This window comes from Macrosteles quadrilineatus, unplaced genomic scaffold (assembly GCF_028750875.1).
Source record: "Macrosteles quadrilineatus isolate MER2022 unplaced genomic scaffold, UCM_ALF_1.0 Scaffold_39__1_contigs__length_1060358, whole genome shotgun sequence".
Taxonomy (NCBI): domain Eukaryota; kingdom Metazoa; phylum Arthropoda; class Insecta; order Hemiptera; family Cicadellidae; genus Macrosteles; species Macrosteles quadrilineatus.
This window is the reverse complement of record NW_026542632.1, coordinates 979145-1006219: the sequence shown is the minus strand read 5'-3', so window position 1 is coordinate 1006219 and position 27075 is coordinate 979145. Positions and strand designations below refer to the sequence as shown.

At 36.1% G+C, this 27075-nt stretch overlaps 1 protein-coding gene across 2 annotated transcripts in view; it reads right to left on the bottom strand.

Moving 5' to 3' along the window:
- The window catches only part of LOC129005858 (putative ATP-dependent RNA helicase TDRD12), a 53168-nt gene that overhangs the window by 19469 nt on the left and 6624 nt on the right, over positions 1-27075 (bottom strand). For both annotated transcript variants that reach the window (XM_054434880.1, XM_054434879.1), the window contains exons 3-14: positions 24797-24967; positions 24315-24461; positions 23383-23529; positions 22034-22277; positions 21156-21305; positions 19760-19977; positions 19211-19339; positions 18462-18607; positions 16940-17104; positions 16123-16288; positions 14224-14409; positions 12465-12654 (exon numbers count right to left, since the gene is read on the bottom strand). In XM_054434880.1, the coding sequence (XP_054290855.1) occupies positions 12465-12654; positions 14224-14409; positions 16123-16288; positions 16940-17104; positions 18462-18607; positions 19211-19339; positions 19760-19977; positions 21156-21305; positions 22034-22277; positions 23383-23529; positions 24315-24461; positions 24797-24967 (2059 nt within the window). The remainder of the gene's footprint in view (positions 1-12464; positions 12655-14223; positions 14410-16122; positions 16289-16939; positions 17105-18461; positions 18608-19210; positions 19340-19759; positions 19978-21155; positions 21306-22033; positions 22278-23382; positions 23530-24314; positions 24462-24796; positions 24968-27075) is intronic.

Genomic DNA, 27075 nt, shown 5'->3' with positions numbered 1-27075 from the left:
CGTTGAAGATAATAATTGAGGAATAAATTGTTAGGTTATGGATTAACCTAACCTGACCTAACCCAGCCTAACATAACGGTACTGTCACAACTGGCCTTCCGCGCGTCTCCCGCAAGCCACTGTTATCGCGTGGATTTTGAACCTGCTTATCGCTTGGCAACCTGTACGATGGCCTTGAATTAGGCCTAGGGTAACTTACATGTTTCTGAGAACATCCTTATGACCGTAGTAAAATATGAAAAAGTTTGGGGTTGACCAAGTAGCCGAATTGCTTGGAATTACAAAAAGAAAAATAGGCTATCGATAACTTATAGGCCTATCAAAAAGAAATCATCGATAATAATGAATGTTCCCTATAACAGGAAAGTAGGCTACCATTAATAAAGTTAGGCTAAGTAAGTTAAGGTAAGTTCAGTATTAGCCTATCTTTATGTTATTACTAGCTGTAACCCGCGGGCTTTGCCCCGTTTAACTTCTTAATTTTCAAGATTATCTCGTTCGCATGGCTCAACCACGTCCTGGTTGAAGTTTGTTCGCTACGCTCACTCACCTTTAGGTTGGAGCTCGTTCGCTACGCTCACTCACCTTTAGGTTGGAGCTCGTTCGCTGCGCTCACTTGCCTTCAGGTTAGCTCGTTCGCTACGCTAACTCGCCTCCAGGTTGAAGTTTGTTCGCTACGCTCACTCACCTTTTGGTTGCAAATTACTTAGCTGTTGTCATAAATGTAAAAGAAATAATAGTGCTGCACCCTGTTGGTAATCCTTGTAACTTTAATGCTATTGAACATCATAGAACAGAACCAACTTGTTTAATTGAAACAGCTGTTAAGATTCAATAATTCCATTTCTCATAAGGTTAACATGGGAAACTCCAGAGCCACTGGGCCGGAGCCCGAAAGGATTTTTGAAATAAGAATACGCCTATATGTTAATTGGGAATGTGAGCTATCATCATGCCAAATTTCAGCCCAATCCGACCAGTATTTTTCGCGTTCACTTGTCACAAACATACATCCATACATCCAAACTTTCTCATTTATAATATTAGTAGGATTAAGTGTGTTTATTTGACAAGAGAGGAAAATAAGTTATAAGCACATGAGTGACAGGAAATAAAAAAAAAAAACTAATATCTTAAGTTACAAGGCCTAGGCCTAGTTTGGATAGCCTAGCATCTTGGCCTCAAATATTAACATTTACCCTTTCAAAGTTCTGTTAGGCCTAACGATTTGTTAAACTTCTTGATCTAGGTAGGCCTAATACTGTATGATAACCTAACTAACTTCAACGTATTTTTTTTCACTCGTGTATTGAAGATTAGGTTAGGTACGACAGGTTCCATACAACCAAATAGAAATAAGAGCTGTTCATTAAAATCATTAAGTAACTTGCTGTTCACACTAAATAATCATTTTGTAAGTTTGTAACTCAGAAACTTACAAGCCATATCTTCAGCTTCCATCCTGTGCTGATTGATTCTTGATTCCCACTAGTGATGTGCGATACGTATCGTATCGTATCGGAATATCGCGATACGCGAGGGACGATACGATATTTCGATACGATATTTGAAAAACGATACGTATCGTATCGCCTAAAACGATATTTGTATTTATATCGGCACATAGAGCGATACGATTCATGTCAAAACGATATTTTTACGCTTTTTTGCGCATGCCCCCGCAGGCCGAGCAAACTGCAAAATCTGTACTCTGTGGATGTGTAGTTTGAAATAGGAGTTTTTGACGTCTGTATTTTAGGTTTTTACTTGATAATGTAACAGTCCCATCCCAGTCCAGTCCATTTCCACTAAACGTGCTATCTAGCACTAGTAGTGCTAGTGCAGAGTGTGGGAACCACGGCCGCCTTTAACTCCAGGCCGCGGCCTGGAGTTAAAGGCGGCCGTGGTGGGAACTGTCTGTGGCAATTTACATTAATGTATCTGCAATCCTAAAATGCTATCGGAAGGATAGGGAAACAGGTCCAAGACGTAGGGAGTTGTGAAGGAAGTAGTAAAGGCGATCAGTGTTGAGTGTGGAAATGGATTAATGTATCTGCAATACTAATGATTTTCCCCGAGCAAAGCTTGGTCCCTAGGTACTTATATAAATTTGCCGTTTCTAGGTTAGGTAGGGGAGGGGGAAACGATACGATACGTATCGTTTTTCGATATTTTTGACGATACGATTCGCGTATCGCGATACAGACGCCCGATTCAATACGGCGATACGATATTTTTTTCCGATACGTATCGTATCGCCGTATCGCGATACGCGTCCGTATCGCCCATCACTAATTCCCACCAACCAAATTCAACAGGTACTTGGTACTTTTCTTTTCACCGGTTAGGTTACCTCAAAACAAAACCGCAGTCAGTCTCAGTCAGTACAGTACCGCACTCATCTCAGTCGTCTCGTCAAATCAAATCTCTCGTCTGGCGGACTTCGCTGTCCGCCGTCGCCGTTTCCGTTTCGGTCTCGTCTCACTCGCCAGTCGCCACACCACACCACACCCACTCACTGAAACTGACACTAGTCTACTCCAGTCTACTCACTCCACTGGGTTCAGAAATCCTGTTTCCGGTGTTCCCAACTCATTTAAACTTAGTTTTAAGTTAAACGGCGATTTAAACTTAGTAATCTTTGATTTGTGTTTTCCCGAATTTAAACTAGGTATTAATTTGGCCCGGTTCCCCCAAAATGGTGTAAACTACATTTATAATAAACTAAAACTAGTTTATTTTTAAACTCCGTTTAAAATGTGCGTTCGGTTTCTCCAACATTTTACTGGCTTCGTTTAAGATAAACGGCAATTCGAGGGGTTGGCAATCCTGAATGTGTATTTGTGGAATCATCGGTGGGCTTTTATTGAAATGGGAATGGTCAATCCTGTCCCTTATTTTAGTAGGCCCTCTTGTTCTAGGTACTAAAGTGTCGTAATAATCTGCATCTTCTACTTCTTCGAAAATGTCTATTAGGCTAAATCTTCCGTTTGAGTTAAGGGGCAAATACTGCAATTAAGCTAGCCCTAAACCAAGCCTATTTTCGTCCAAATGAAATTGTAGTTGCTTCAATTATTATTGTTTTAACACCTACTTTTTGTTTTGATTTGAGGTTGTGTTACTGTTGTAATTTACTAATTTGAACTCAGTTTATTTTATCCCTAAATCCCACTTTTGTATCATGAAAGATTATGTAAATCCCACTTTTGAATCATGAAAGATTCTGTTTTATCCCGCAAGAAGTTGTTTAAACATTGCTATTATATTTTGCTACAGTAATTTTATCAATTGAGGTTAGTTTTCACCAAAATAAAGCATATCAAATAAAAACAGACGTCATAGCCGAAACTCCCGTTTTATCCTGCATCCCGTTTTAGTCATGTGTATGGAAACATTGCGACTTTGACTTGACCCGCTCAGCTAACCCTCACTCCACTGCCGCGAGTCGCTCCAATCTTAATCTGACCAATCCATCCCCGAAAAAGTGCAAAATCTTTCAGTACTAACCATATGGTGGAAGGATTCCACCATATGAGTACTAACCTTACTAACTGTATTTTGGGTCTGACTTAGGGGAGGTACAAATGAGGCATTTAGTTCAAAATTCCTCCGTGAACAGCGCTGTAGTAAAAAGCACTTTGGCAATGAAGGTTTACTAATCGCAAAAATAGTTCTGTTCATAAAATAAAATTATAAATGCTAAAATTCAATTTTATTAATTTTTAATTATAAAATTAAACTATCATAACCTAACCGAACTAACCAAACTTGCTGATAAAGAAATAATATAACAAAAGTTTATAGTAATCGGAAAAATAATTCTGTTTATAAAATAAAACTAGAAATTGCTCAATTAAAATTTTATAATGACTCAATAATAAAATTAAACTGTAATAACCAAACCAAACCAACCAAACTTGCTGAAAATAAAAAAAATCTTGGACAAAAAGCTAATGCCACCGGCGAGATTCGAACCCGGGACCTATAGTATATCAGCCCGGCACGCTAACCATAAGACCACCGAAGCCGATGGCTGGTGAACGTTTTGTTACGGTAATGGCGTTCCCTCAGCTAATAAGAAGCCCTCAGCTGTCATCGTAGCCTCTTCTATACCTCCCCTGAGTAAATACCCTGTATTTTCTATCTAGTTTGCTTGTCAGCAGGCTGATTACGCTAACAGCATCGCGAAACAGACCGATTCATGATGGCTGTGCGAGTGCGAGGCAAGTAATTATCGCCGCAAAAAATCAAATGCCCGAAGTCTATACATCGAGCCTCACATATAAATAAATAAAAATACCTTTTCCTACAGTCACCCGACAAAGTTGGCTTCCTTGTACTGTTTATAGTACAGAAAGCTGCTAATTGCTGCATATTTATACTTTGCCGTACGGTTTATACTTTGCCGCACATCAGGATTCCAACGAAACAACACAAAACAGCGTGGTTCTATTATGCACGTAATCCGTGTACGCTTGGAAATAGGTTGGCAACACTTAAAGATAATAATACTATGAGCAGCTGATTGACTATTATAACTACGATTTAACCTGTCATTTCGTGTTTATAGTTTTGGTATTTCTGAACTTTCTGGACTTTTCTTTTAAACGTTTTTAAAACATTCCTACGATCTTAATAAACAAGAAAATACCTTTAAAGCATTTATTTTAGGCGCGGAAACCACTTCAAATTACAAAAACGTACGGAACTATATTCTCAAAACGCGGAGCACATTTCTTGCCGAGGAAAAATAGCGGAGTGATACGGACCGCGAGTACTACTTTCTCTAGGGCACCATTTGTGTTGCCAGCTGAACCTAAAAACGTGTTGTATGGTGTTTGAAAGACTAATTATTTATGTACTTTATAGTGACTGTAGGAAAAATATAATGTGTAACACGAGTGAAAAAGGCCTTTGCTGCACTCGAGATCATTCCGCACTCGCCTGCGGCTCGTGCGTAAACATTGCTCTCGTGTGCAGCAAAGTGCCACTTTCACCACTAGTTACACAAATAACTATTCTTTAGCAATCGTTCCTCAGTACATACTGCTTTACAGGATAACTCTGGTCTATATCTTCACCGACTATATCTCATATCCCGTCTATACCTCATATCACCGACATCGACATTACCGCTCTTCCTATTAAGATTATTTGTTTTCTTAGGGAGTAAACCAGTGCAGTAAACAGAGCGATTCAGCCTTACAATAAAAAATATGAAATATGTCCATGCGTGTTTACAAACAAGTTTTAACTGCTATATTTTTATCGTGAAACTTGTTATTCGGTTGTTCTTCCAAAATAATGACAATACCTCTGACTGTTTTTAAGTCTCTTTGTGTTAGATGGTTAGATAGTACGACCGTCAACTTTGTCTATTGCATAGGTAAAATTGTAAAAATGTTTACAAACAATGATTCTGTTCTGATTCTATATAGTGGTTTGTTTATATGCCTTGTTCCTGTCGAAACAATACTTTGTAGTTTAGGACTAGCTGTTTCTTACTTCGAATGGGGAATGGGGCACGTCATCAGGTTGAGAGAATTCCAAGTAGTCTTTATTCAAATATTCATCGTAATGGAGTTGTCAGAAGTTTAATAAACAAGTAACTTGATTGTTATGACTACCTTTAAGTGACGAATGTAGGACAATCTCTGAACAAGTGTAAAATTACAATACGACTAGGATCATTTGGGTTTTTAATCAAAACAAGGTTAAATTACCTGTGTCGGCCAATTGGTCCGGTTGTATATTGTGGAAATGAATGTCAGCGATTAAATCACCATCATCAGTCCTAATATAAGATCTTTATCTTCCCCATCACATGTACGGTCTTCAAGTTTGAAAACACAGACACTTGCAAAACGACGAATGGATTCATATGCGTGGTATGGTAGGCTACTTACTACTTTTATCGCTTGTGTCGCTTGTGTCGAGGCCTGGTCAGATGTTACTTGCAGAGTTGACCTTTGTCCTGTTCCTAATTCTTGTGTTTACAGCGTTTCATTCAACTTTACGTTTCAAACAATTTATTGGATTGCAGAATGCAGTTGCAGTATTATACTTTATCATTCACAAGGTTATCAGGAACAGTTTAGCTGATCTATAAGTATCATATTGCTCTAACGATATAATCTTGTTATCTTGTTAATATTATATCAATTGTGTTAACTGTTGGGGAATAAATGACTCGACCTTTATTACAAATATGCAAAAAATAATTCAGGCTGGAATAACTAATTGTATTAAATTATTTTTGGGAATGTGTTCTTAATAGATCTCTTGGTGAATAGTCTGCCAGTGTGGCTTATACAAAACGTATCACATTCATTATTCATTGAATGTTAATTATTATACTCCAGACTTTTCACTCAGGTTTTTAGAAATTTGGTGGGCTCTAGGCTTAAGGAGATTTAGGACTTTATTAGATGTTTTACCATATTCAACGGGAATAAATTGTGTTTTCATTTTAGGAATTGGATTTGTAGTTTCTTCATTAATTTTCTTCCTATATGTTTACCAATTAATGTGTCGATGATGTTATGATTAAAACCATTATTTACAGCTACATAGGTATTTGATGATATTTCTCTCACATTGAAGTTTTTGGCATTGAGTGGGACTGAAAGCAATCTATGTACGAAGCTAATGAGTTGATGAGCTAAAGGGAGGTGGGAAGCTTCATGAATGGTTTTGACTGTTGCTGTGGGCTTCTTGTTTATGTCTAATTAAATATTTTTTTCGTTCTTTATTGAAGATAAATCTAGAAAATTAAGTTTTGCAATCTTATATACTAAAAACCTTTTCCAAAACCTATGACAGCTAGCCTGACCATAATACTGTACCGAATTACACACTACAGTTGGTACCAGGCTAAAAAATAAGCAAAAAATTAGTTTTAAATATAACAAAAAAAAAAAAAAAACATGGGCCTTATGGGTTGCCATGTTGATGACGAAATAACAACAAAATATAAACAGAAAATCAAAACAAATTAAAGATATTCCAATCACATGTTTTATTTACAGTGTGGGTTGACAATAGAGAGGTTTGCACAATAGGCCTACATACTTTTGGTCGAGTTTTTGACCATGGGGCAAGCTCTCGTCAGTTTCTAATTCAGTGGTATAATTTAGTTAAGGATGTAAACTACTCATTTAATTGCAGATAAAACTTGACTTTTATCATGTTTCTTGAATTCCAAACAAAATGGTATAGCCTACCCCCTAATGCTGTAAAAATTACGGTTTAAAAATTGTGGCAACTTTTGAGATTTTCCCCACAAAATATCATAGTTACCTCCACCACTTCCCCATCATAAGGGTTTTTGACAAGATAATGGGAGAAAGTATGTGTCAATTTGCTGATACTGCTTATTTTAGCCAAAATTGGTTTTGTAAGAGAGCTTTGAATTTTATTGAGCGGAGCGACTGAAGCTCTTATACGTCGACTCTTATGCATTTCATAATACGCAAACTCATCCTAGACGGCTGAATCAATCGTTTTCAAATTTTGCATGGTGATAAAGACCATATCGGTGAGTGCCAACATCTATATGGCGTTAAAAAAGTCTCTCAGGAATCCGCGCCACTGGGACTTAAAGTTTCAATGTAATCCTCATGGAAGCAGTATTTGACACATAAACAAAGACATATGATCAGCTGTTGACTTTTGAATGCTGTAGATACAGAAATAGCTGATAGCATTATTCCACAGATATTAGAACAGAAATGGTATGGATCATAAATATAATCAAATGACAACACTAGCTTGAGGTCCGTGACGTAGGAAGTAGTAAAGGTGAGCAGTCTGGAGTGTGGAAACTGTTTACGACGATTAGATTTAAACATCTTTGCCACCAAGACTGATAATTGAATATATAATAGGTTACGTACCTAGTTCCGTCTTCAGCCTAAACTTAGTCTATGGATGACTAGTTTTGGGTTCAAAGACCCATTATCAAATCCTTATTTAAAACATAATATTGAATATGGTCAAGTATCCAACGTAAGTCTTCATCAATGTATACATTCAGGTCGACGACACATAAAATCTACACATTTAAAAAAACAAAAGTTACAAATACATTTACGATAGGCCGGCCACATTGGGACAAACCGACGCAGGTTACACGGCGGACACGACAGAACTATCCATTGTCCAGTTGGTGACATTCAAGACGTTTTGAATGAAAAACTAAATTTTGGTTGAAATATTTTATTTGATAGAATTGAAAACATTGACATCAGAGCTATTACAAGTCTTTATCAGCTGACGTACCCCCTCCCCCAAGGTCAATGTCCTAAAATGCTATTGGAAGGGAGGAAACCAGGTCCGCGATGTAGGAAGTGGTGAGGGCCATAGTCAAGGCGAGCTGTCTGGAGTGTGGAAACTGTTTATGACGATTAGATTAAGGTATCTGCAGTCCTAAAATAAAATGCTATGGGAAGGGAGGAAAACAGGTCCGTGACGTAGGAAATGGTGAAGGAGGTAGTAAATGTGAGCAGTCCGGAGTGTGGGAACTGTTTATGACAATTACATTAATGTATCTGCAATCCTAAAATGCTATGGGAAGAGAGGGAAACAGGTCCACGACGTAGGGGTTGGTGAAGGAAGTAGTAAAGGTGAGCAGTGGTGAGTGTGGGAATGGATTAATGTATCTGCAATGCTAAAATGCTATGGGAAGAGACTGTAGACTGTAGGTTAAAATGATTACGAAGCACGAACCGATACATATTTTGTTACATGCAATAGTTTACAATAGAAATTTACAACTGAGTTGACAACAGCTGATTTTTACTCCATAGAGGCTAAAAACAATTTTTACTCCCTTAAGAGTAAAAATGCTACTCTAGACCCGGAATACATGCATTAAAAATGACTGTTTTCACTGCAGTATGACAAAAACAATATAATATGAACCCTTGATGACTCCGCTCAATTTTGTGGATGCCTCTGCGAACGCCACCTAGTTACTGCACATTAGCCACAAGGGTTTTCTTGCATTACAGGTAGCAGCTTAAACATCTGCTTGCTAAGATTGACACATGGTTTTATCCTGGCCCTAGCAAAAATACGGCAGGGATAACATTGGGATTGAACCTTAAGGATTTATGAATAAATAGGCTGCAATACATGTTGTTGGTAAGCATATGAGACATCAAGGTGTGCATTTTATGTTAAATATTGCTTCATGTTGTTAAATATTAAATGTCAATAGTGCAAAGTGATTGTAGAATGAGTGAGATGACCTGTGTAGCTTTGTTACTAAGATCAATTAAATGGTTTAATATACCTGTGATGGTGATCTCTGCTGTCCATAAGGTGACGGACTGGTTTGAAGTATAAATCTCATCTTCAGAATATTCAAATGACCACGCATCTACCTGTGCCATAGTGTCCTGAACTGGCCAGTTGTTGATATTCTAACAGTAATGTTCTTTTGGTTGATGTTTTATGTTGTCCGTTCATGTTTATGTGTTCATTGACGACCTCGAACGTGATGAGACATTTAAATAGCCTGAAGAGCTAAAGTCGTCTTTTTAGATGACATAGGACCAACGATAGTTAACTTTATCTCAGCACTCCCCTCATCCAATTTAGCAGATTCACAAATTTTAATTGAAACATGTATTTGTATATTTAAGGTTTCTTACTTCGGCTCATCTCTGTTTATTAGAAATTTGTTATGCTGTAATATAATGCTTTTAATAAGAACTCCTTAGTCCTTACTTACACCATTTTTCCCCCTAGGACGAGCCTGGAATTGTTTTTCTCATTACTTCGGGATAGACCTAGGGGTTGCGGCATTATCACATGGATAAAATCCATTTTGGTGGGATTTGAACCCGGGACCTCTGGAACCGAAGTCACACTTTGCTCTAACCACTAGACCAGCTCGCTCCCTCTTACACCATTAACAACAAAACCATGCAAATAGAGCTCTTTGTTTCTTAAGTTTAGTTTTAAAAACAGAGACAAAATAATTGATTGGAAAAATGTGAAGATTTTTTTATAGTTAAGATGGTTGTTTGTATCAAATTTAAATGTCATATATTTATTATAACGACAAGCAAAGTTAGGGAACGTTAGGCCAGGTTTCAAAGATGATTTTGATTGTTAAGAACTCAATCTTAATAAGAAGCTTTCAACTAAAGAACAAAAAAACTAAAACATATTTTTAAAATACTAGGTTTTATAGTACTTGTTATAATGGGGTAAACATAAGTTTTTTAAAATTGTGGTACTGAATGTGGTGTTTGAGTAGGGTGTCTACAGGTTGATCAAACTAGTGGAGGGGATGTTTTAACACATGCTCTTTGGTACCAATAAGACAATACTGCTCCCAAAATATGTTCGAGAATTTTTTTGGAATTTTTTTAAACTGAATATTGTCTGACAATTCCTAAAAACATATACTAGTAGCCTATAACTTATTGTAAGTTTTAGAAATTATAAACTAGAATTTTCGTTTCGGTTTGCTAACCAATTCTTTACTATCACTAAAATATTTGCTTTTAATTTTCATTCAGGCATGCTTATGTTAACAAACTATTGAACAAATTTGGAAACTTAGGCTTTTAACTCCAAAACCTTTGTCTGGATTACTGGATCCCTCCTCACTTAATATCAAATTACTGGATTAGAAATATGTTTCGCAAGACTAGGAGTCTTTAAAACAACACATTTTGAAGTTTAGTTGTACAATCCATGGACTCCAAACTCTGGTGACGTTTTTAGTACAGTGTGAAATGCAGTTTCTTCAGCAATACAAGCAAAATTATTGAATTTTTTAGAGTCATGTTTAAAGAACAAAACTGTCAATTTTGGGGGATGATGCAACTGCTTAAAGGTTGGAGTTTGTGTTGATTTTTTTAGAACAAGTAAGTAACCTAAACTTTTTTCACAACTAATCCCTTCTTTAACTTGACTGAAAATAAAAATTTTCTTTCCGGCATTAGTAGAGTCTAGGAAAATTCAAGAATGACAAAACTAGAAGTAAGAAAATTATTTTAATGTAAGTGTTTAGGAATGTAAACGTAAGCAGAAAGCAGACAAGGAGCTATATAGCTGTAGTTAGATAGTCGCTGGTCTGGGTAGAGACAGAGACAGCTGGGTTAATTTTGTTAAAACTTCTAAATATAAGATATCATTACGGTGACACAATATTTTAATTTAAGTTAGTTTCCAATTTCATTCTCATCCTAGGCGATTGATAATTAGAACCAATTACTAATACTAGGCCTACTATGCGTTCAGAAATAATTTTATTTATATATATTTTTTTTCTAAATCCCAGAAATTTTAAGGCTTTGCCGAAAGTCCCCCCAGACGGTTTTTATCTATGGACGTCTGGGATCCCTACACATCAGTTGTCTCCTCAGAATCCCAAATTTAGATCTCCTGGTGATTCTTCTTTAGATCTGTATCTTAAGACATTTGTGATACAGAAAACACAATCGCTAAATAATTCATTGTCCAAGTATCAGTTGCACAGGCCCTTGCCTCCACTTTAATGTGAAGGAGTAAGTCTTACCTTTTGTTACCTAACTGGTTTGATAATTCACTCTTCTATTGCAGGAGCTTGGTTATGCTATAGTGAAATTCACCTCAGAATGAGGCAAAACCAGTCTGTCACACTCATAGCCTCCCTTGATGTCTGTATTCTGATGTAATTTCTATGCTGCTGAGAAAGGTAGAACTTCTGCCTCTATTATCTTTGTGGAAACTTATAGAAGAAATAAGAATCTGATGGTATAAATTGATTTTTTAAATCTCATGTTTATTTGTATACAATTTTTAAATTACCGTTGAATTTGTTGACATAAACCTTACATGAAAATTGAACATCAGTTTTTCATGTTTTCTTCAATCTAACAATGTTTGCACAGAGATATTAGGGGCAGAAGTATGATTCACTGACCAGGCCACTGGCTAACACTAGATTTGAGGAGGGAGGCTATTGGTGTGGTTGACTAGTTCAATTCAAGAACGGGATCAAAAAAGTATAAGTGTGTAAAGCATTGATAAGTTACCAATTTTGTCTACAAGTTGGCAAAGGATTCAAAATTTCATTTGAATAATAGGAAATACTCCAAAAATAGGTAATTAGTGTGTAAACAATGTTGTAGATATAACTCACAGCAGAAACAAATGAAAAATATTTATTTATAATTTTGTTGAGTTTAAACCCAAATTTCCAGCAAACACTTGATGGTTCATCAATAATAATGAAATGACAACATCCCGACAAAGTAGTGCCACTGTCGCCGTCTTAATACATAAATTTGTTAATGTTTTGTTTTAAAATAGTTGTATTTAAAACTTTGAATGACTTTATTTGTAATTCTTGCTATCGCAGAACAATTTGAAATGGCAACTTTTGGTGGACAAATGTCAGGTTCATAGCCCATCAAGGATTGAACTTAAACTGTGAACTTTTAAAAAAGACAAAGAGTACTCACGCAGTTCAATCCCAGCATTCTCGCAGAGTCTGCGCAGCGCAGGAAGGTGGTTGCTGTTGTCTGTGGCCATGTTGGCCTTCAGTAAATCTCTGCGCAGGTTGAGTAGGTGCACAGTTGTGTCCAACTCGGGTAGGAACTCCTGGTAATCCACAGGATCCAGCCACAAGCTTCCCCTCAGAGCGAATTTTATCTGGACAGACAAGTGGATATTGTTACACTCGGTGTGCAGGTTACAGTTATTACAGGTCTAGTTGCTTATAACTGTAATATTTCAAGTTTTGATTAGAATCATTGTATTTTAACGTCCAAACAACATAAGTTAGAATCATGGAAAAAGGAGGATAGCACCTAGCTTACCTTGAAAGTGTAGGTAGGCCATAGAACATGTAGAAAATACACTGTGCATACAATATTTTGTCCCCTGAAGGACTTTGTCAAGTGTAGAGAAAGAGTTTACACTTGACAAAGTCCTTCAGGGGAAGAAATATTGTATGCACAGTGTATTTTCTACATGTTCTATGGCCTACCTACACTTTCAAGGTAAGCTAGGTGCTATCCTCCTTTTTCTACAATTCAAAATCCTGGCCTAGAGCCTAGAGCCTTTCCTTGAACAAAAATAAATTAGAATCAAACAGCACAGAATAGCGTACAAACTGACACTGACACAGATAGAATGAAAGTAGCACATAAAGCCATAGCAGACAAGATTCTCACTCACATAGACACCATTTGAGCAGGTCGCTCAATGAACTGCGATTGGCAGGTGATTTATAGGGATTTTTTTGTATCATTCTTCCTTGAGTTAACTATTGTTTCGGATGACGGAGCTTCAGATAAGGATGCTCTACTTGATGAATATCTGCTATTATCTCCACCAAGACTCAACTATCACTCTACAACGAATCTTGAATTGTAGAATAAGGATAGTAGTTAGCTTACCTTGAAGAAGTTCATATAGGCCATAGAGCATACAGAAGAGACACTGATCACAATATTTTGTCCTCTGCCTTTGTCAAGTGTAGAGAGTGAAGAGAGTTTACAAAATGGCTGTTGTCATGGCTGTTGCCAACTATGGCCTTGAAGTTGAGGGGTGTATTTACACCTTGCCTAAACGAGTGCGTGACATGGACCTGCCGGACTTTAAGAGGGAGATACGTGAGGGACTGCTGAATAGGCCATTGTACGCCTTGCATGAGTTGGAGAGTGAACCCCTTTTTTTAACGTGACACGTTTGCCACAAAAGTAGAAGTAAAAGTATATGTAGATATTTTTTAATGGTTTTATAGTGTTTATATGTAAATAGTAACATGACGCAATCTATCCGACATGTCGGTCAACGATGTAGAAGACAAGTATTTCAAGTAAGTAAGTAAGTATGCAGTGTTGCCAGCTTATTTACAATTGTGTACAAAACATATATTTATTTACATACACTCATATGTACACTAGGCCTGTTTTGCAATTAGCTAGCTGCTTTATGATCAGGTTTATCTTAGTAAGGTAGGTAGTTCAGGAGTTGGTTACTTAGTGGAATACCAGTTCCCAGCTTCTTAACATGTAAGGGTTGCTATCTTCCTTTGGAAGAGATTTTAAGACTTAAGTTGTATCTAGTGTCTCTTATCTATGTTCTATAGCCTACCTGTACTTCTTCGAGGTAAGCTAGCTGCTATCTCCCTTATTCTATAGTTAAAATCCTGGCCTAGAGCCTCTCCTTGAGCAACTATACAACAAATATCTCAATCTTGATCACTCAACTCACCTTTCCAACCAAGTAGCCATTGGGACTCTGTCTCCTGGTCTGGCGTAGCTGCTCGTCTACCCACCTGCCAGGCGCAGTAGGCCAGCTGGTGTCCAGGTCCTTTGGTTTGACAGCACACAGATACATGTCCACAACTGAGGGAGGCAGTTTTGCCATATCATCCGGCAGACGAAACAAATCAGTCACCTGCAAGGGGCAAAAGTAGCAATATCTACTGTTAGGTATTCTTGGTGAAAGGACTTAAGGCAGAAATATAGTAGACTCCCTCTTATCTGGACACCTTTTAACCGGACATCGGTTTAACCGGACTACACTCGGCGGAAATGACATCTCTTTAACCGGACAATTTTTATCAGCACATTGGTTTAACCGGACTAGACTGGGCAGTACTGAAACGTCTGTTGTCATGGGAAAAGATTTGAGACCAGTGATCACGTGTCTTAATACAATGCTCTCCTAAATTTAAGTCGAATATCACAGTAGACAGTCCGTTTTAACGAGTTTTTGGGGATGTCGGTTTAACTGGAAAATCCGTTATCCGGACTGGCCTCGGTCCCGAGGACTCCGGATAAGAGGGAGTCTACTGTAGTTTGATATTGTTTTGGATAGGAAGAAAAGTCTTAGCTGTACACTGTGTCTTATAATTAGGTAACATATGAATAGGTATATGACTCTGTTATCTCCTCTTCTGTGTTATCGACAAAGTTGTCAGTGGCTATGAAATATTTCAAATGTGTGTTTATTTTTGTTTGAGAAGATTGATTCACCTCTTATCTGTAGGTAAGTCTCAATTTTCCTATAAAAAACCAAAATCTACTATGGAATAGAGTGCAGTTATATTTTCAAAAAATCCAAAACAGGTACATGTTGAGGATGATTTGATTAGCCTAGATTAAATATAGTGATATCGCACTTATCTCTAATGCTAGAACAGCTATACAGGTAATAAATAGTACGGTGGGGCACACGGGAGGGACTAAGGCTAACATATCTTGTAGTGTCAGCGTTCGCCGCTAGGACTGCTAAGTTGAAAAAATTTAAATTAATTTTTAATTTTTTATTTTTTGTTATAAAATTAACTTTTTAATTATAAAATATTGTTTTAAAGTTCTAAAATAAATTTTTAATTTTTATAATTAAACTGTCATAACATAACCTAACCAACCAGACTTGCTGATAATATAAAAACTATATAAGATAAAAATCTAATTAATGATTACTTATAATTTTTAATTAATTATAAAATTAATTTTAAAATTTAGTATTATAAAATTAAACTGTCATAACCTAACCTAACCAACCAAACTTGCTGATATGAAAAATTTGTTGACAAAAAGTTAATGCTGCCAGCGGGTTTCGAACCCCGGACCTCCTGAATAGTAATCCGACACGCTACCAACTATGCCACGAACGCCGCTGATCTCACATCGTTTCGTTACGGTAATCGTGTCGCCTCAAGAGAAGACAATAACCACTAGAGATATGACGTCATTACACATTTAGCCTTAGTCCCTTCCGTGTGCCCATTCCATAAATAGTACCAGTCTACAATTGACTCAAAAGTATTATTTATGTTTTTAATACTGGAAGTTCTTATCAATTATTATAAACCTTAACATGGTTTTATTTATTTTTGGTTAAGTATAGAGGCTTAGAGATTGGAGGGGTTAGGATTATTCACAACTGCCAGCGCTTGTGAGTTGTGACCAAGTCGAAGTTAAGTTTGGAGGAAATAAACCAAAAAAATTGTACGATAGCTATAAAGTAAAATGTGTATACTGTATAGTGTGAGTACTACTTGCATGCTAGTTTAGTTTTAACAAGGACCAAAGAATTTTATATTGGAAATCTATCATACGATATCATGTTATCACAGTATGAGTAAGCTTAAACACTTACCTTTCGATTGTCAAAACGACCGTTGTCTATCAACTGGATGTCAACGTTGGTTACTTCTTTGTACTTGTTGTAGTCTGTTATCCTGAGAACGACTGCTCTTTTGTACTCATCAATTGATGTTTCTACTGCAACTACGTCACCGACTTTTGGGGGTCCATGCATCCGCCTGAACAAAAACACAGATTTAAATCAAATGATTATAACAGCACAAAATGTTATTGTGTGAAAATGTTTCCACATGTTTGACTGAAATGTTGCTATAGTATGACTTGCTAATAAACATTCCACTGATTGTCAAAATTATCTTACCCTACATTACTTGGTATAGTAGTGTTATTTTTTTTTTTTTATTTGACAGACAATAAAATATTGTTTATTTTGTTGTTGTTGTCAATTGTGACATTTTAAAAGTTTTTTTACCAGCTGCGGTAAATAATAAATAGACCTACTAATAGTGCCTTCATCCTGATCGTGAGGATGTTGACACCACCCGCGTGACAATAGTCATGATGTTCCCATTAATTTGAACACTGTGATTATCTCCAGTTTTACATCTTTCTAGCATAGTGAACGTGGAATGGAGCATAAAGGAAAACAGATAAGGCAACAGCAATGTAGAAGTACCAAGAAGATACCTCAGTTTGCAATAAGATATGCTTCCAGTTTCTCAAAAAGTTAGAGTATAGTAAACAATACATTAATTCACGGCAAACCCTAGTTACAAGTTGTTTTGAACTCTAAATGCAATGTGTGCAATGTGTGTTGCTAATGTGCGAGTGTTACATCTACTTTACGGTTGTTTAGAAGGTAGACTCACTTGTTTTTGTCAACAACAAAGTAGTTGCTAAGCCTGAAAGGAAGGGTCAGCAGGTTGCTAGGAAGCCGCTGCCAATTGTCCTTCTCCTCGGCATGCTCCAGAAGTCTAACGGAGAAGTGACTAGCGTTGTGGACATGATGCACGATCATCTTCACCCAGCCTTTCCTGTCACAAACAACTTCAGACGTTAACATTGAGGGTTGAGGTTTTGTATAGGGAAAAACATAATTCACAATATTCTAGTGTAGTTTTCTTTTATTTCATGAAATGTGTATTTTAGAACACTAGTATACTTAGTCAAAACTCAAGAACACTTTACAAGTTGTTTGTTTTAAGGTACAAGTTAAAAGTTATTGCAAAGGAGTTGATTAATAAAGGGTTATGTTGGTGTAATATTTTTTATGTGTTGTTTGACAAAATGTTTAGATATAAAAATGATTAGGAGAGATATTTCAAGCAGCCCAATATAGTGTTTGTGTGACAATTACAACCAATGTGATAATGAAGAATGTAAAATTGTTGTGTTCAAGGTGCCATTCGTTTGTGTCGTGTCTCAAAGTGAAATGGTCAAAACTAAACCAATGTGTTTTAAAACAATCCATGCTGCTGATGATGAAACAAAATGAGTTTGAAACGTTTACAGCATGATTTTGAAAATTGTTTTACCATAAGGGCTACACAATTAGACATCATTTAATGATAGCATATCAAGAAATCAACTTGAAGTGCATTAACTTGAATTCGTTAAGGGGAGAGTTAGGAGAAGTGATTTAAGTTTTGAATTTGCCATTGTGTTTTAATGTTTATTTTTGAATGGCCTATCTTAATTAATATGACAACAATATTTTAAGTTCTCAACTGGGATTAGTAATGAGTGACGAATAATTTTATGTTTTTGACTGAGACAAGCTGATTATTTATTCTTATCTGATCAAAAAAAGCCAATCAATGATCAATGATGTCTGGGTCGACTTGTGATTTTTGAACCATCAAAATGCTTGCTGACTTCTCAGGATTGAACCAGCAGCCATAATATTTTGACTTTTGAGGTGAACTCTGTAGACTCAGAAGGAATGAATAGAGGTGCTCAAATGTCACTTAGAAGAACGTCACAGACGGACCAGCCTAGAGGGAGCAGATCACCTTGTCTCTGGAGCACAGTGTCGCCAGAGCACCTCGTCACTTGTATCCGAGCTAGTTTTACATTGTCAAGTCAAGGTAGTTACTGTAATGAAGTTTTGGGTCTCTTACATCATTCTTTCCGACCCAATCCTCCCTCAGTAGAAAATAAAGTTAACGAAAGTGAAATATTCTAATTTATGTGTGTGGTGAAAAGTTTGTATGTTTATTGTGCCTATGTGGGCTCTTTTCCATTTAGTAAGCACCAAACAAAAATCCTCGGCCCTTATACCCTATATATCATGACGTTTAAACTATGATTACAGTTAATGCAGATACTTTTTTGCAATCAATAGTTATAATTACATATACTTCAAACGCTCAGATCACAATCCATACAAACCTTGGTACATCATCAGGGTTGTCCAGTTCCTTATACACTGTGTGTCGGGCCTTGCACTGCTTTATGTCCCAACACTCCCCAAACTGCTTCAAAGTCTCACAAAGTGGCTCGGACATCCTCTTCTGCTGTCTTGTCTTCTCAATTTCCTGTTGAAGAAAAAATATTTAACATAAAATTGACTAAGACTCTTAATTACTTTGTTGATCGTAAGATAAATAGTACTTGCGTACAAGTTTATTGAGATTAAAATTCTTTCATAAAATGCTTTATTTGTCACCGCTCTTTTCTATAATCTTCTTTTAAAAACATAAACAAATCACTATTCTAAAGGTTTAAATGCCTTGTTGCTAACGCAATCCTTGGTTGTCTGAATGGTTGACCTTAGACATGGTTGTCGCTCCTAGGAGGTCATCAAAAGGTCTCCAGGGCACATAAACAAGCATATATACGAAGAAATGATACTGCATGGCTATACAACTAATGATCACGGCTGAAGGTTCAGGGTATGGGTCTACAAATAATATAAAAATGTTTGGGTTCGTGTCTCGTTTATGTGTTCTAGAGACTTTTTGACGACCTCCTAGGTCAGGTGCGACAACCACGTCAAAGGCTTGGCAATGACAGCTTAGTGTGTCGAAACCGGTCGCCATTGAGACGACCAAGGATTACATTTGTTACCTTTAGAATAGTAATTGTTAAGTAATCCAGAAGGCAACACCTCAAAAATGAAAAACAAACAGAACACACACCTCAATCGTGCACTGCACCGACTCAGGGAGAACTGTTCCTAATCTCTTCATGAACTCCATCACCCCCGGAGTCTCAAGGTCATTCTTTTCATCCAGCAAAATAAACACCTGAGGTTTGGGTTTTGACTCCTGAAAAAGTAGGGAAAATCCAAATGAACTATTGAGAATAGCTCAAATGGTCTTATAGTGAGTCTTAATTTATTCATGTACTGGCTAATCATCTTAACTAATTTGCTAACTGAACTTTCAGTTTACAAAAAGTGAAATCCCAGAAACTCAGAGGAAGAATACCAAGTTTGAGAACTGTTGGGTTTTGGGAAAAAGAGCAAATATTTCAACTGAGCCATAAGTACCATTTTCTTGTATTCCTCATACATTGATTCTACAATTACACTATTCCAGTATTAAAAAAATGTTGTAACTTCATCGAAAAAATCAAGACTGCTGTGTTATGGCAGACCAATTAAGTGTGACCGTGAACACGTCCTGTAGTATTACATCAGGATCCTTATCTTTATTTAACTAACCAGTTTTGGACTTTAATCTTACCTTTTTCAACAAATTGTTGTAGCGCTGCATCATGCAAGCTAACCTGTGGCTGAAAGTAGTTTTAGAGTTTGGCATATTGTAGTGTATGAGAACACTAGCGTTGGTCAAAGGCGTTTCTTCTAAAACTTCATCGGATCGGACCATGATTGGCATTGATGCCTCTTCCTTCCAAATCTCCTCACAGCTATTTTGATTTTGGTTCCAAAAGGCAGGAATCTCTGTTAAAACATTGTGAAGGTAAATACAGTATCTAATTTATCCATGAAACTCCTCTTGTTGCTACTTAAGAGGTACAAAAGTGTTTTTAGACTTCTGTTTTCTGTTTTTTCATTTTTGTCAATGGTCAATACAGTACTGTTAATAGTCGCTAAAATATAAGTAGTCGAGTAAAGTGATGCCAATGTAGGAATTCCATAGGCACACTTTGTCCCTTTGTAATCGTTACACAAAAGGCACTATTTGAAATCCACTCCTTTTTAATTAATACTCAAACAAAACAGGATTTCAGGGTGGGATAGCCATTTATTAGGTAATGTTTTGCATTAGAAACAGTGTCCTTTCAAACAGTATACAGATAAAATGAAGTTATGACAATAATAGGTTTTACAAAGCCTACCACTGTCAAATAGTCTAACGATTATGATTGCACAGTAGCTTACATGTTTTGTTGCAGAGACAACATTTTTAAAGCTTGCAACTTGTCAAAACCACAAATAAAACCAACACAACATGAACACAAAAATGGTGTCAATACACAAACATTTAGATAGCACTATCATCAACTCCGAGTCTGCTACCAATCCTGCACTGTGTGATGCGTCAGACTAATTTAGCATCATGTCAGCGTTAACTAAATATTTGTGTATTCATACAGTTTTTATGTTTGTGTTGTGTTTAAGACATTTTGATGAATTGCATGCTTTTAAAAATGCTGTCTTCACAACAAACTATGTAAGCTACTGAGCAATCTGAATTGTTGGACTGTTTGACGAAGGTACGTAGACTTGTTATTGTCTCAACAAAATAGTCCAGGGTCAGACACGCCCCTGAAGATGGATTTTGATTAACTGTCATCTTTTAAATGGGTTGTTTGACAGCTAAAATATGATGTGTGTGAATTATTTGATGAGGGAGGATGGACAAATGATTTGAAAATTAATAGACTGATTTATTATACAAATTGTCACAAAATAGACTCTGAGAAAAATACGGTATATTACAACTGCAAATTGTAAGCCCATCTCCAACGTCTAAAGAGATCAGAGAGTAGATTAAAGAATCTAATCTCTACAAAGGAAAAAGTGGGATAAGACAAAATATCTTATTTGTGTACCTATTAGTCCCTGAATTTTTTCAGGTAACCTAACTGACTCGTAAATAATAAATACATAATTACCTGAGATACTAACACCAGACAAGTCTTCATGGGCTGCAATAACATTCCTCACTCCCAAGTCTATCAGCACTCCGTACAAATACTTGACATCATCTTTGGTACGACACATCACCACAGTTCTCTCTTTGCCCTCCACCTCCTTTAGAATATCTGTCGAGAAAATAAACTGGTTTGTTGAGGTGCAATAATTGTATAATGTCAGGAAAGCAATAAAATTGTTCACAATGGATTGGCATCTAGGTTAGAATTTACCAAAAAGGTTTATATTACCCGTGTAACTATCAAATTGATCCTTCGTAGTTTAATCTACCTACAACTATTTTGTGTTGCAAAATATTTAGCACTTAAAGGATTCTTTAGGAGACTTTCAAATTTTTGGAAAAATCCTTGAATTTGTTTAACTATATAATAAAAATCACGCAAAAATATCTGAAAAGTGTATGTCTGTAATGTCTTTAATATTAGCAAACTTATCACATAATTTCTTTCTTGAAAAATAAATATTTATTTTTGTTCTGTAGGCTATATAAATTATTTGATTTTTATTAAAATCTCAGAAATTAACATCAAATCTTAAAACTACAAACCACACTTTTTATTTGAGATAACTAGGTTTAAACATATTATTCATTCAAACAACTCCAAAACATCAAAACTCTCTAACTTAATTCAAAAGTAACTTTGAGGATTAATGTCATATAGTGATTTGTTTGTTAACATGATTCCCGTAGGTAGTTTATGCGTGACCTTTCAGTGACCTACAGACAAACTAATAAACAACCAAGTGTATGTAGACAAGGTGTAACAACTCAACAATTCAACGTATTGGTAAATCTAATTCAACCAAATAATATTTTACACCAACAACGGATACTGACCAACGAGTTTCTCTACTTTCTTGTCTGCCTGGACGAAGATAGCCGTAGGTTTGATGCCGGCATACACACAGGCCTCCAGTTGAGAAGCTATGCATATGACTGGATCGTTGAGTATGCAAGTGACTAGTTCCATAACAGGTCTGGTCCATGTTCTGGCGGCCACAACGATCTGCAGACTCACCAGTATCTGGCGCTGATCCCTCGCCTCCTCCAGAGCATCCACAGCCACCAGTAGCTTTGAGATCTGTCAAGCAGTTTGGTTTAAAAATACAGATGCTTAAATAGTTGAAAGATCAAGCCCAGGGAAAAATCTAAATCAAAGTTTGAAGGTTTGAAAATCGAGTAGACACACTTGCAATTGTACAAACAAATACAGCTTTGTTGCTACTCAGTACATATGGAACAAAAATACCTAAATAAATAAATAAAAATGTCATTATTAGCCAGCGTTTGTCTGAAACATAGTTTTTCAGAACAACTTTTGTCAGTATACTACTGTACTTACAACTAAACATTCATATCTTTTAAGAACGTTTTTAACTTGATCTTAAAGGTATCGTTGAAACGGTTTTTAGGCTCTCGAATAGTCTGTCGTACAAAAAGGATCCAAAATAAGAGAGACTTTTCTTTCCCAATTCCAAGGTGACCCTTGGAAAGTGAAGCCTCCCACCATGACGTGTTCTACGTTGTATGGTCTCATCCCGGACAGAAAGCCTCTCGCAAAGATAGTCGGGCTCACAGAGAGTCAGTAAGTCATGCAGCACGTCGAAAACCTGCACATGGCTTTCATGGGTAACATACCAGCTGCTTCATGGAAGGGGGAAACATGATTCAATTTTTTTAGGCAGAATACAAATCGGATTGCTGAGTTATGTATCCGTTGTATCCTGCACATGTCTTCCTTAGTGATACTGTTGTCATATGCAGGGAAGCAGTAGTGAACTACTGACAATATCAGTGACTGTATGAGTTGAAGCTTTGCCGCCTCAGTGTATGCCTATTTCTTCAATTTTAATTAAACTAGAATCTAATGGTTTACTTATTCACACAAGTCTTGTTTTGTTAAATAACCATTTATTTTACCAACTTCTGGTTCAAGCTTTTGCTACTTTTTCTCCAACAATCTTCCTGATAAGAGAGAATCTGCTGTACTTGATTATGTTTGATCTGTGATCAAGGCTGAATTGAACTGTTGTACACGTTGTGAAGAATTTTTATTCTTTTGTGCGTGTATAAGAAATGTTTTATTTATTTTTGACGAGACGCAATCTATCCCTATTTTGGGTAAAAGATGAAGAAGGAGTAAGTAAGTAAGTAAGTAAGGCATTTGATCAGAGATAACTACTAACCTCATTTTTGAACTTGTCCAAGAGAATATCAGCGTCGTCTAATACTAGGTGGCAGAGGAGGTCAAGATTTGTGAAACCATATTCAAGAAGCCTGAGAAGACATCTTGGAGTGGTCACCAGTATATCACAGCCGGTCAACAGCTTGTCCTGTAAACAGTTGATGTTGGGTTTTAGAGACTTCATACCTGAGGTCCCGGGTTCAAATAGTGCCAATCACCAATGGATTTTACCTAGCCTAAAGTAATGTGGAAAAGAATTCCAGGCTGGAACCTAGAGGAAATAAGGAGGAAAAAGTACATTTTAACTAACTCTTAAAGCCAAAATGCAAAAATATTGGACATAAGAGTATCCTGACAAAACAATTTTTAATGACTATTTTTGAGCGTTATGCAATAAAGAGGCCTTAGGTGATTAGTATCGGGTAACACATAACCTACTGTGAAGTTTTAGATTCATCAAAACCTCCCAAGTCCTCTGAACAGTTGTCTCTCGCTAATCCAACATTTAGTAATCCGAAATGCCGACAGTGTTATTGGCAGAATCCAATCTGCAATTGATCCATCTCCCTCCGTACTACACACTCATGTGTTTATTACACCCCATCCTTCAGCACATTTCTTTTAAAATCTTACATATACAGTCATAACATATACTAGTTTTAATAAAACTACTGTTTGGAACTTTTCATTGACTTCAGCGTGTTTTATAATTAATTATAAATACTGCAAATAATACAATTTGACCACAAATTCTTAATTAGACATAATTGGTACTATGACACCCCATCTGGCTATTGAGGGACCACTGTGTAATAATAACAGAAGACTGTCAACAACAAATGTGTTAATCTTTTTTCTTAGTTAATGCATACATCCCAAAGGCAAAAGAATAAACTACATGTCTCCAGGTTAATTGTGTTGGTTCCGACTCACCCTGAGTTCTAGCTCCGCCCCTCCTCCGTAGCAGTGCAGGATGGAGGTGGAACCCCTACACAGTTTCTGGAATAGGTAAGCTACATGTTCTCCAGAGTCCCAACTAGGCGTTACCACCAGAATCTTCGGTCCAAAACCTTTAGGTAACTGCAAAATCATGAAACCAATCATTACAGCAGTTATAATTTTACTTAACTAAAGCAACATCCTTACCATGATGAAATCAAAATTTAAAGAGCAAAAAATAAGAACACCATTGTTGTACTCTACAAACAATGCATAATATCTCACAGCAATATAATTTTTTAGTTCTGTCAATATAAATTGTTGAGAAATATTTTGATGATGTACTGGCCAAAGGTTATTCAAAACCTGAAACTATAGATCGTCAATGAAGAGACTGTAGAGAGGGAAATAAGACAATGTATAACAATAAGACAGTTGTACACCACTACTTACACCAGAGTTTTTTTTTAAGTTACCTTATCGTAGTATTCAGAGGTAGATAGGTGGGATGCTAAAGGCACAATGTATCCGACTGTTTTGCCAGTTCCCAGATGACTGATCATTGCAATATTCCGTCGTGCTAGGATTGCCGGATAAGCCACCGTCTGTATCCGATTCATATCTCTCAACCTAAGTTTTTCCAAATTCTGAAAACACAATTTAACATTTTAAAATTTGTTTTTTTTTACCATGCATGCTGTTGCCCTTGTCTATTTCTGATATGAGATTTTGTAAGATTGTTTTGAGAGAATTTGTGGTGACAAGAAAGACAAAACCACGAATATTGCAAGGCCCCAACGCTTTTACATAAGGATAAATAAAACCACGTTTAGAAAATTGTAAGCAAATTATCACTTTGGAAACTTAACCTTTTTGTTATATTTAAGGAAATTACAAATAAAGAAGAATCTGTTAACTAAATTACAATACATATTTTTTAACCAACTAGAATAGTCTGAAAAAAACATACTGATTGCAATAATAATTACTAAGCCAGTTTTCCTACATTTCAAGCTATACTTGAAATATAATTATATGTTTTGAAAATTCAAAATAGAATATTTGGTGGGAATGGGAAGATAGAAGATTTTTTCCATGAAAAGTTGTTGCTCTTAAAAACTAATTGACTTAAAGAAAAAAGAGGGTGTAAATATATAAGTCAAATATCAGTTTTTAAGAAACTATACTTTGGTAAAATTAAACATTGCACACTGTACATAGATAAAATTTTAAATTAGTAAGCTCAACACTTTCTCAAAACTAAACATATTTCCCTGATTCTAGAGTTGACTTAAGCTAACTTGACCTGTGGACAGTGCACTTGAGTTTAAAGTTAAAAAACACAGTAGAACCTTGATAGTTTGGCTTAACTTGGTCATAGGCTGGATTTTGGAAAAAGCCGGACCATTTAAATTAGTGAATAAGAGTTAGGCCTACCATTAGTGAGTTTGAGACAGCAAGTTCCTTCAAAGAAAAAAGCTTAAATACACTGTTGTTTTATGTAAAAATAATACTGTTGTTAGTTGTTTTATGTAAAAATAATACTGTTGTTAGTCGTTTTATGTAAAATAATGTTAATAAATAATTGATCTAGGAGTGATTATTTTTATTTGAGGGTGGGGAGTGTACACAGTTAGAGTATGAATGTAGTTTGAGTTTTAAAAGCTAAATTCATAAGAGGAAAAAAAAACATAAAATATTTTTGACATATTGTCCCTCCTTAGTCGTAAAGTTGGTCTTAAGTCAACTCTTAACAGTGAGCAAAGGAAGAAAACTTAAACTAACAAACTGTTATGAATGAATTAAGTCTTCCTACATTAAAATGTAAGAATGCTCTGAAACTTGACACTACAGTCGGGGCCATAAAATCGGGCGGGTGGGTATAAATGCGCTATTGCAACATATGGGACCCTGGCAAAAATAAACTCATCACACATCTCCATTACATTATACTCCTTAGACACTATATGTTTCAGTCTCGCAATCAACTGATAGTTAAAACGCTGCATTGAATTGAATGAGAATTGTAAACGCAAGATAACAAAGTTAACAAGGGTTTACAATATCTACAAGAAAATGATGAATATGGATATTAAAATTATGAAACCATACAAAAGTGTGGGTAAATAACCTCCCTATATACCATAACAATTTGAAGCTCATAAGTGTAATAAATTTGTTGTAATAATTTTACAAGTTTGAGATTAACTCTTAACATTGTGAAGATATACCAATATTTTCTACTTTTTTCGTTTAATGAGATCAGTGTCACCTTCAAGCAGTCGCCGCACATGGCGGGCGTATGCCGGTGCTGATATGGCAAGGTTGCAAAATCACTCACCCGTCTGATTTCATGTCCCCGACCATAGGAACCAGAACTTTGCTCTGTCATTTATTAAATAAAAATAAGTTTACTCATAGGCATATAACTATTCTGAGAATTCATAGCAATGTTTAGAATCTGAATTCACACTAGGATTGCTTGGTAGCTCCAACTTGCTTTGCTTAGTAACACAATCTTCTTCTGCCACACTTTCTTCCTCTAAAATTATTTATTTTGTTTTCCCTAAGCTTACTTTCTACAATTTTTTTCACACAACTTCGTATGTTAATTGTTAACATTTAGTTAATTTAATTAATTTAACTTAAAACATAATTTGATATGTTACTGTTTGAAGAGTAAATATAAAATGTACAATGATTTAGTTAGGCCTAGCTGTTGTGTAAAAAAAAAATTAGTTTGAAATTTGATAAG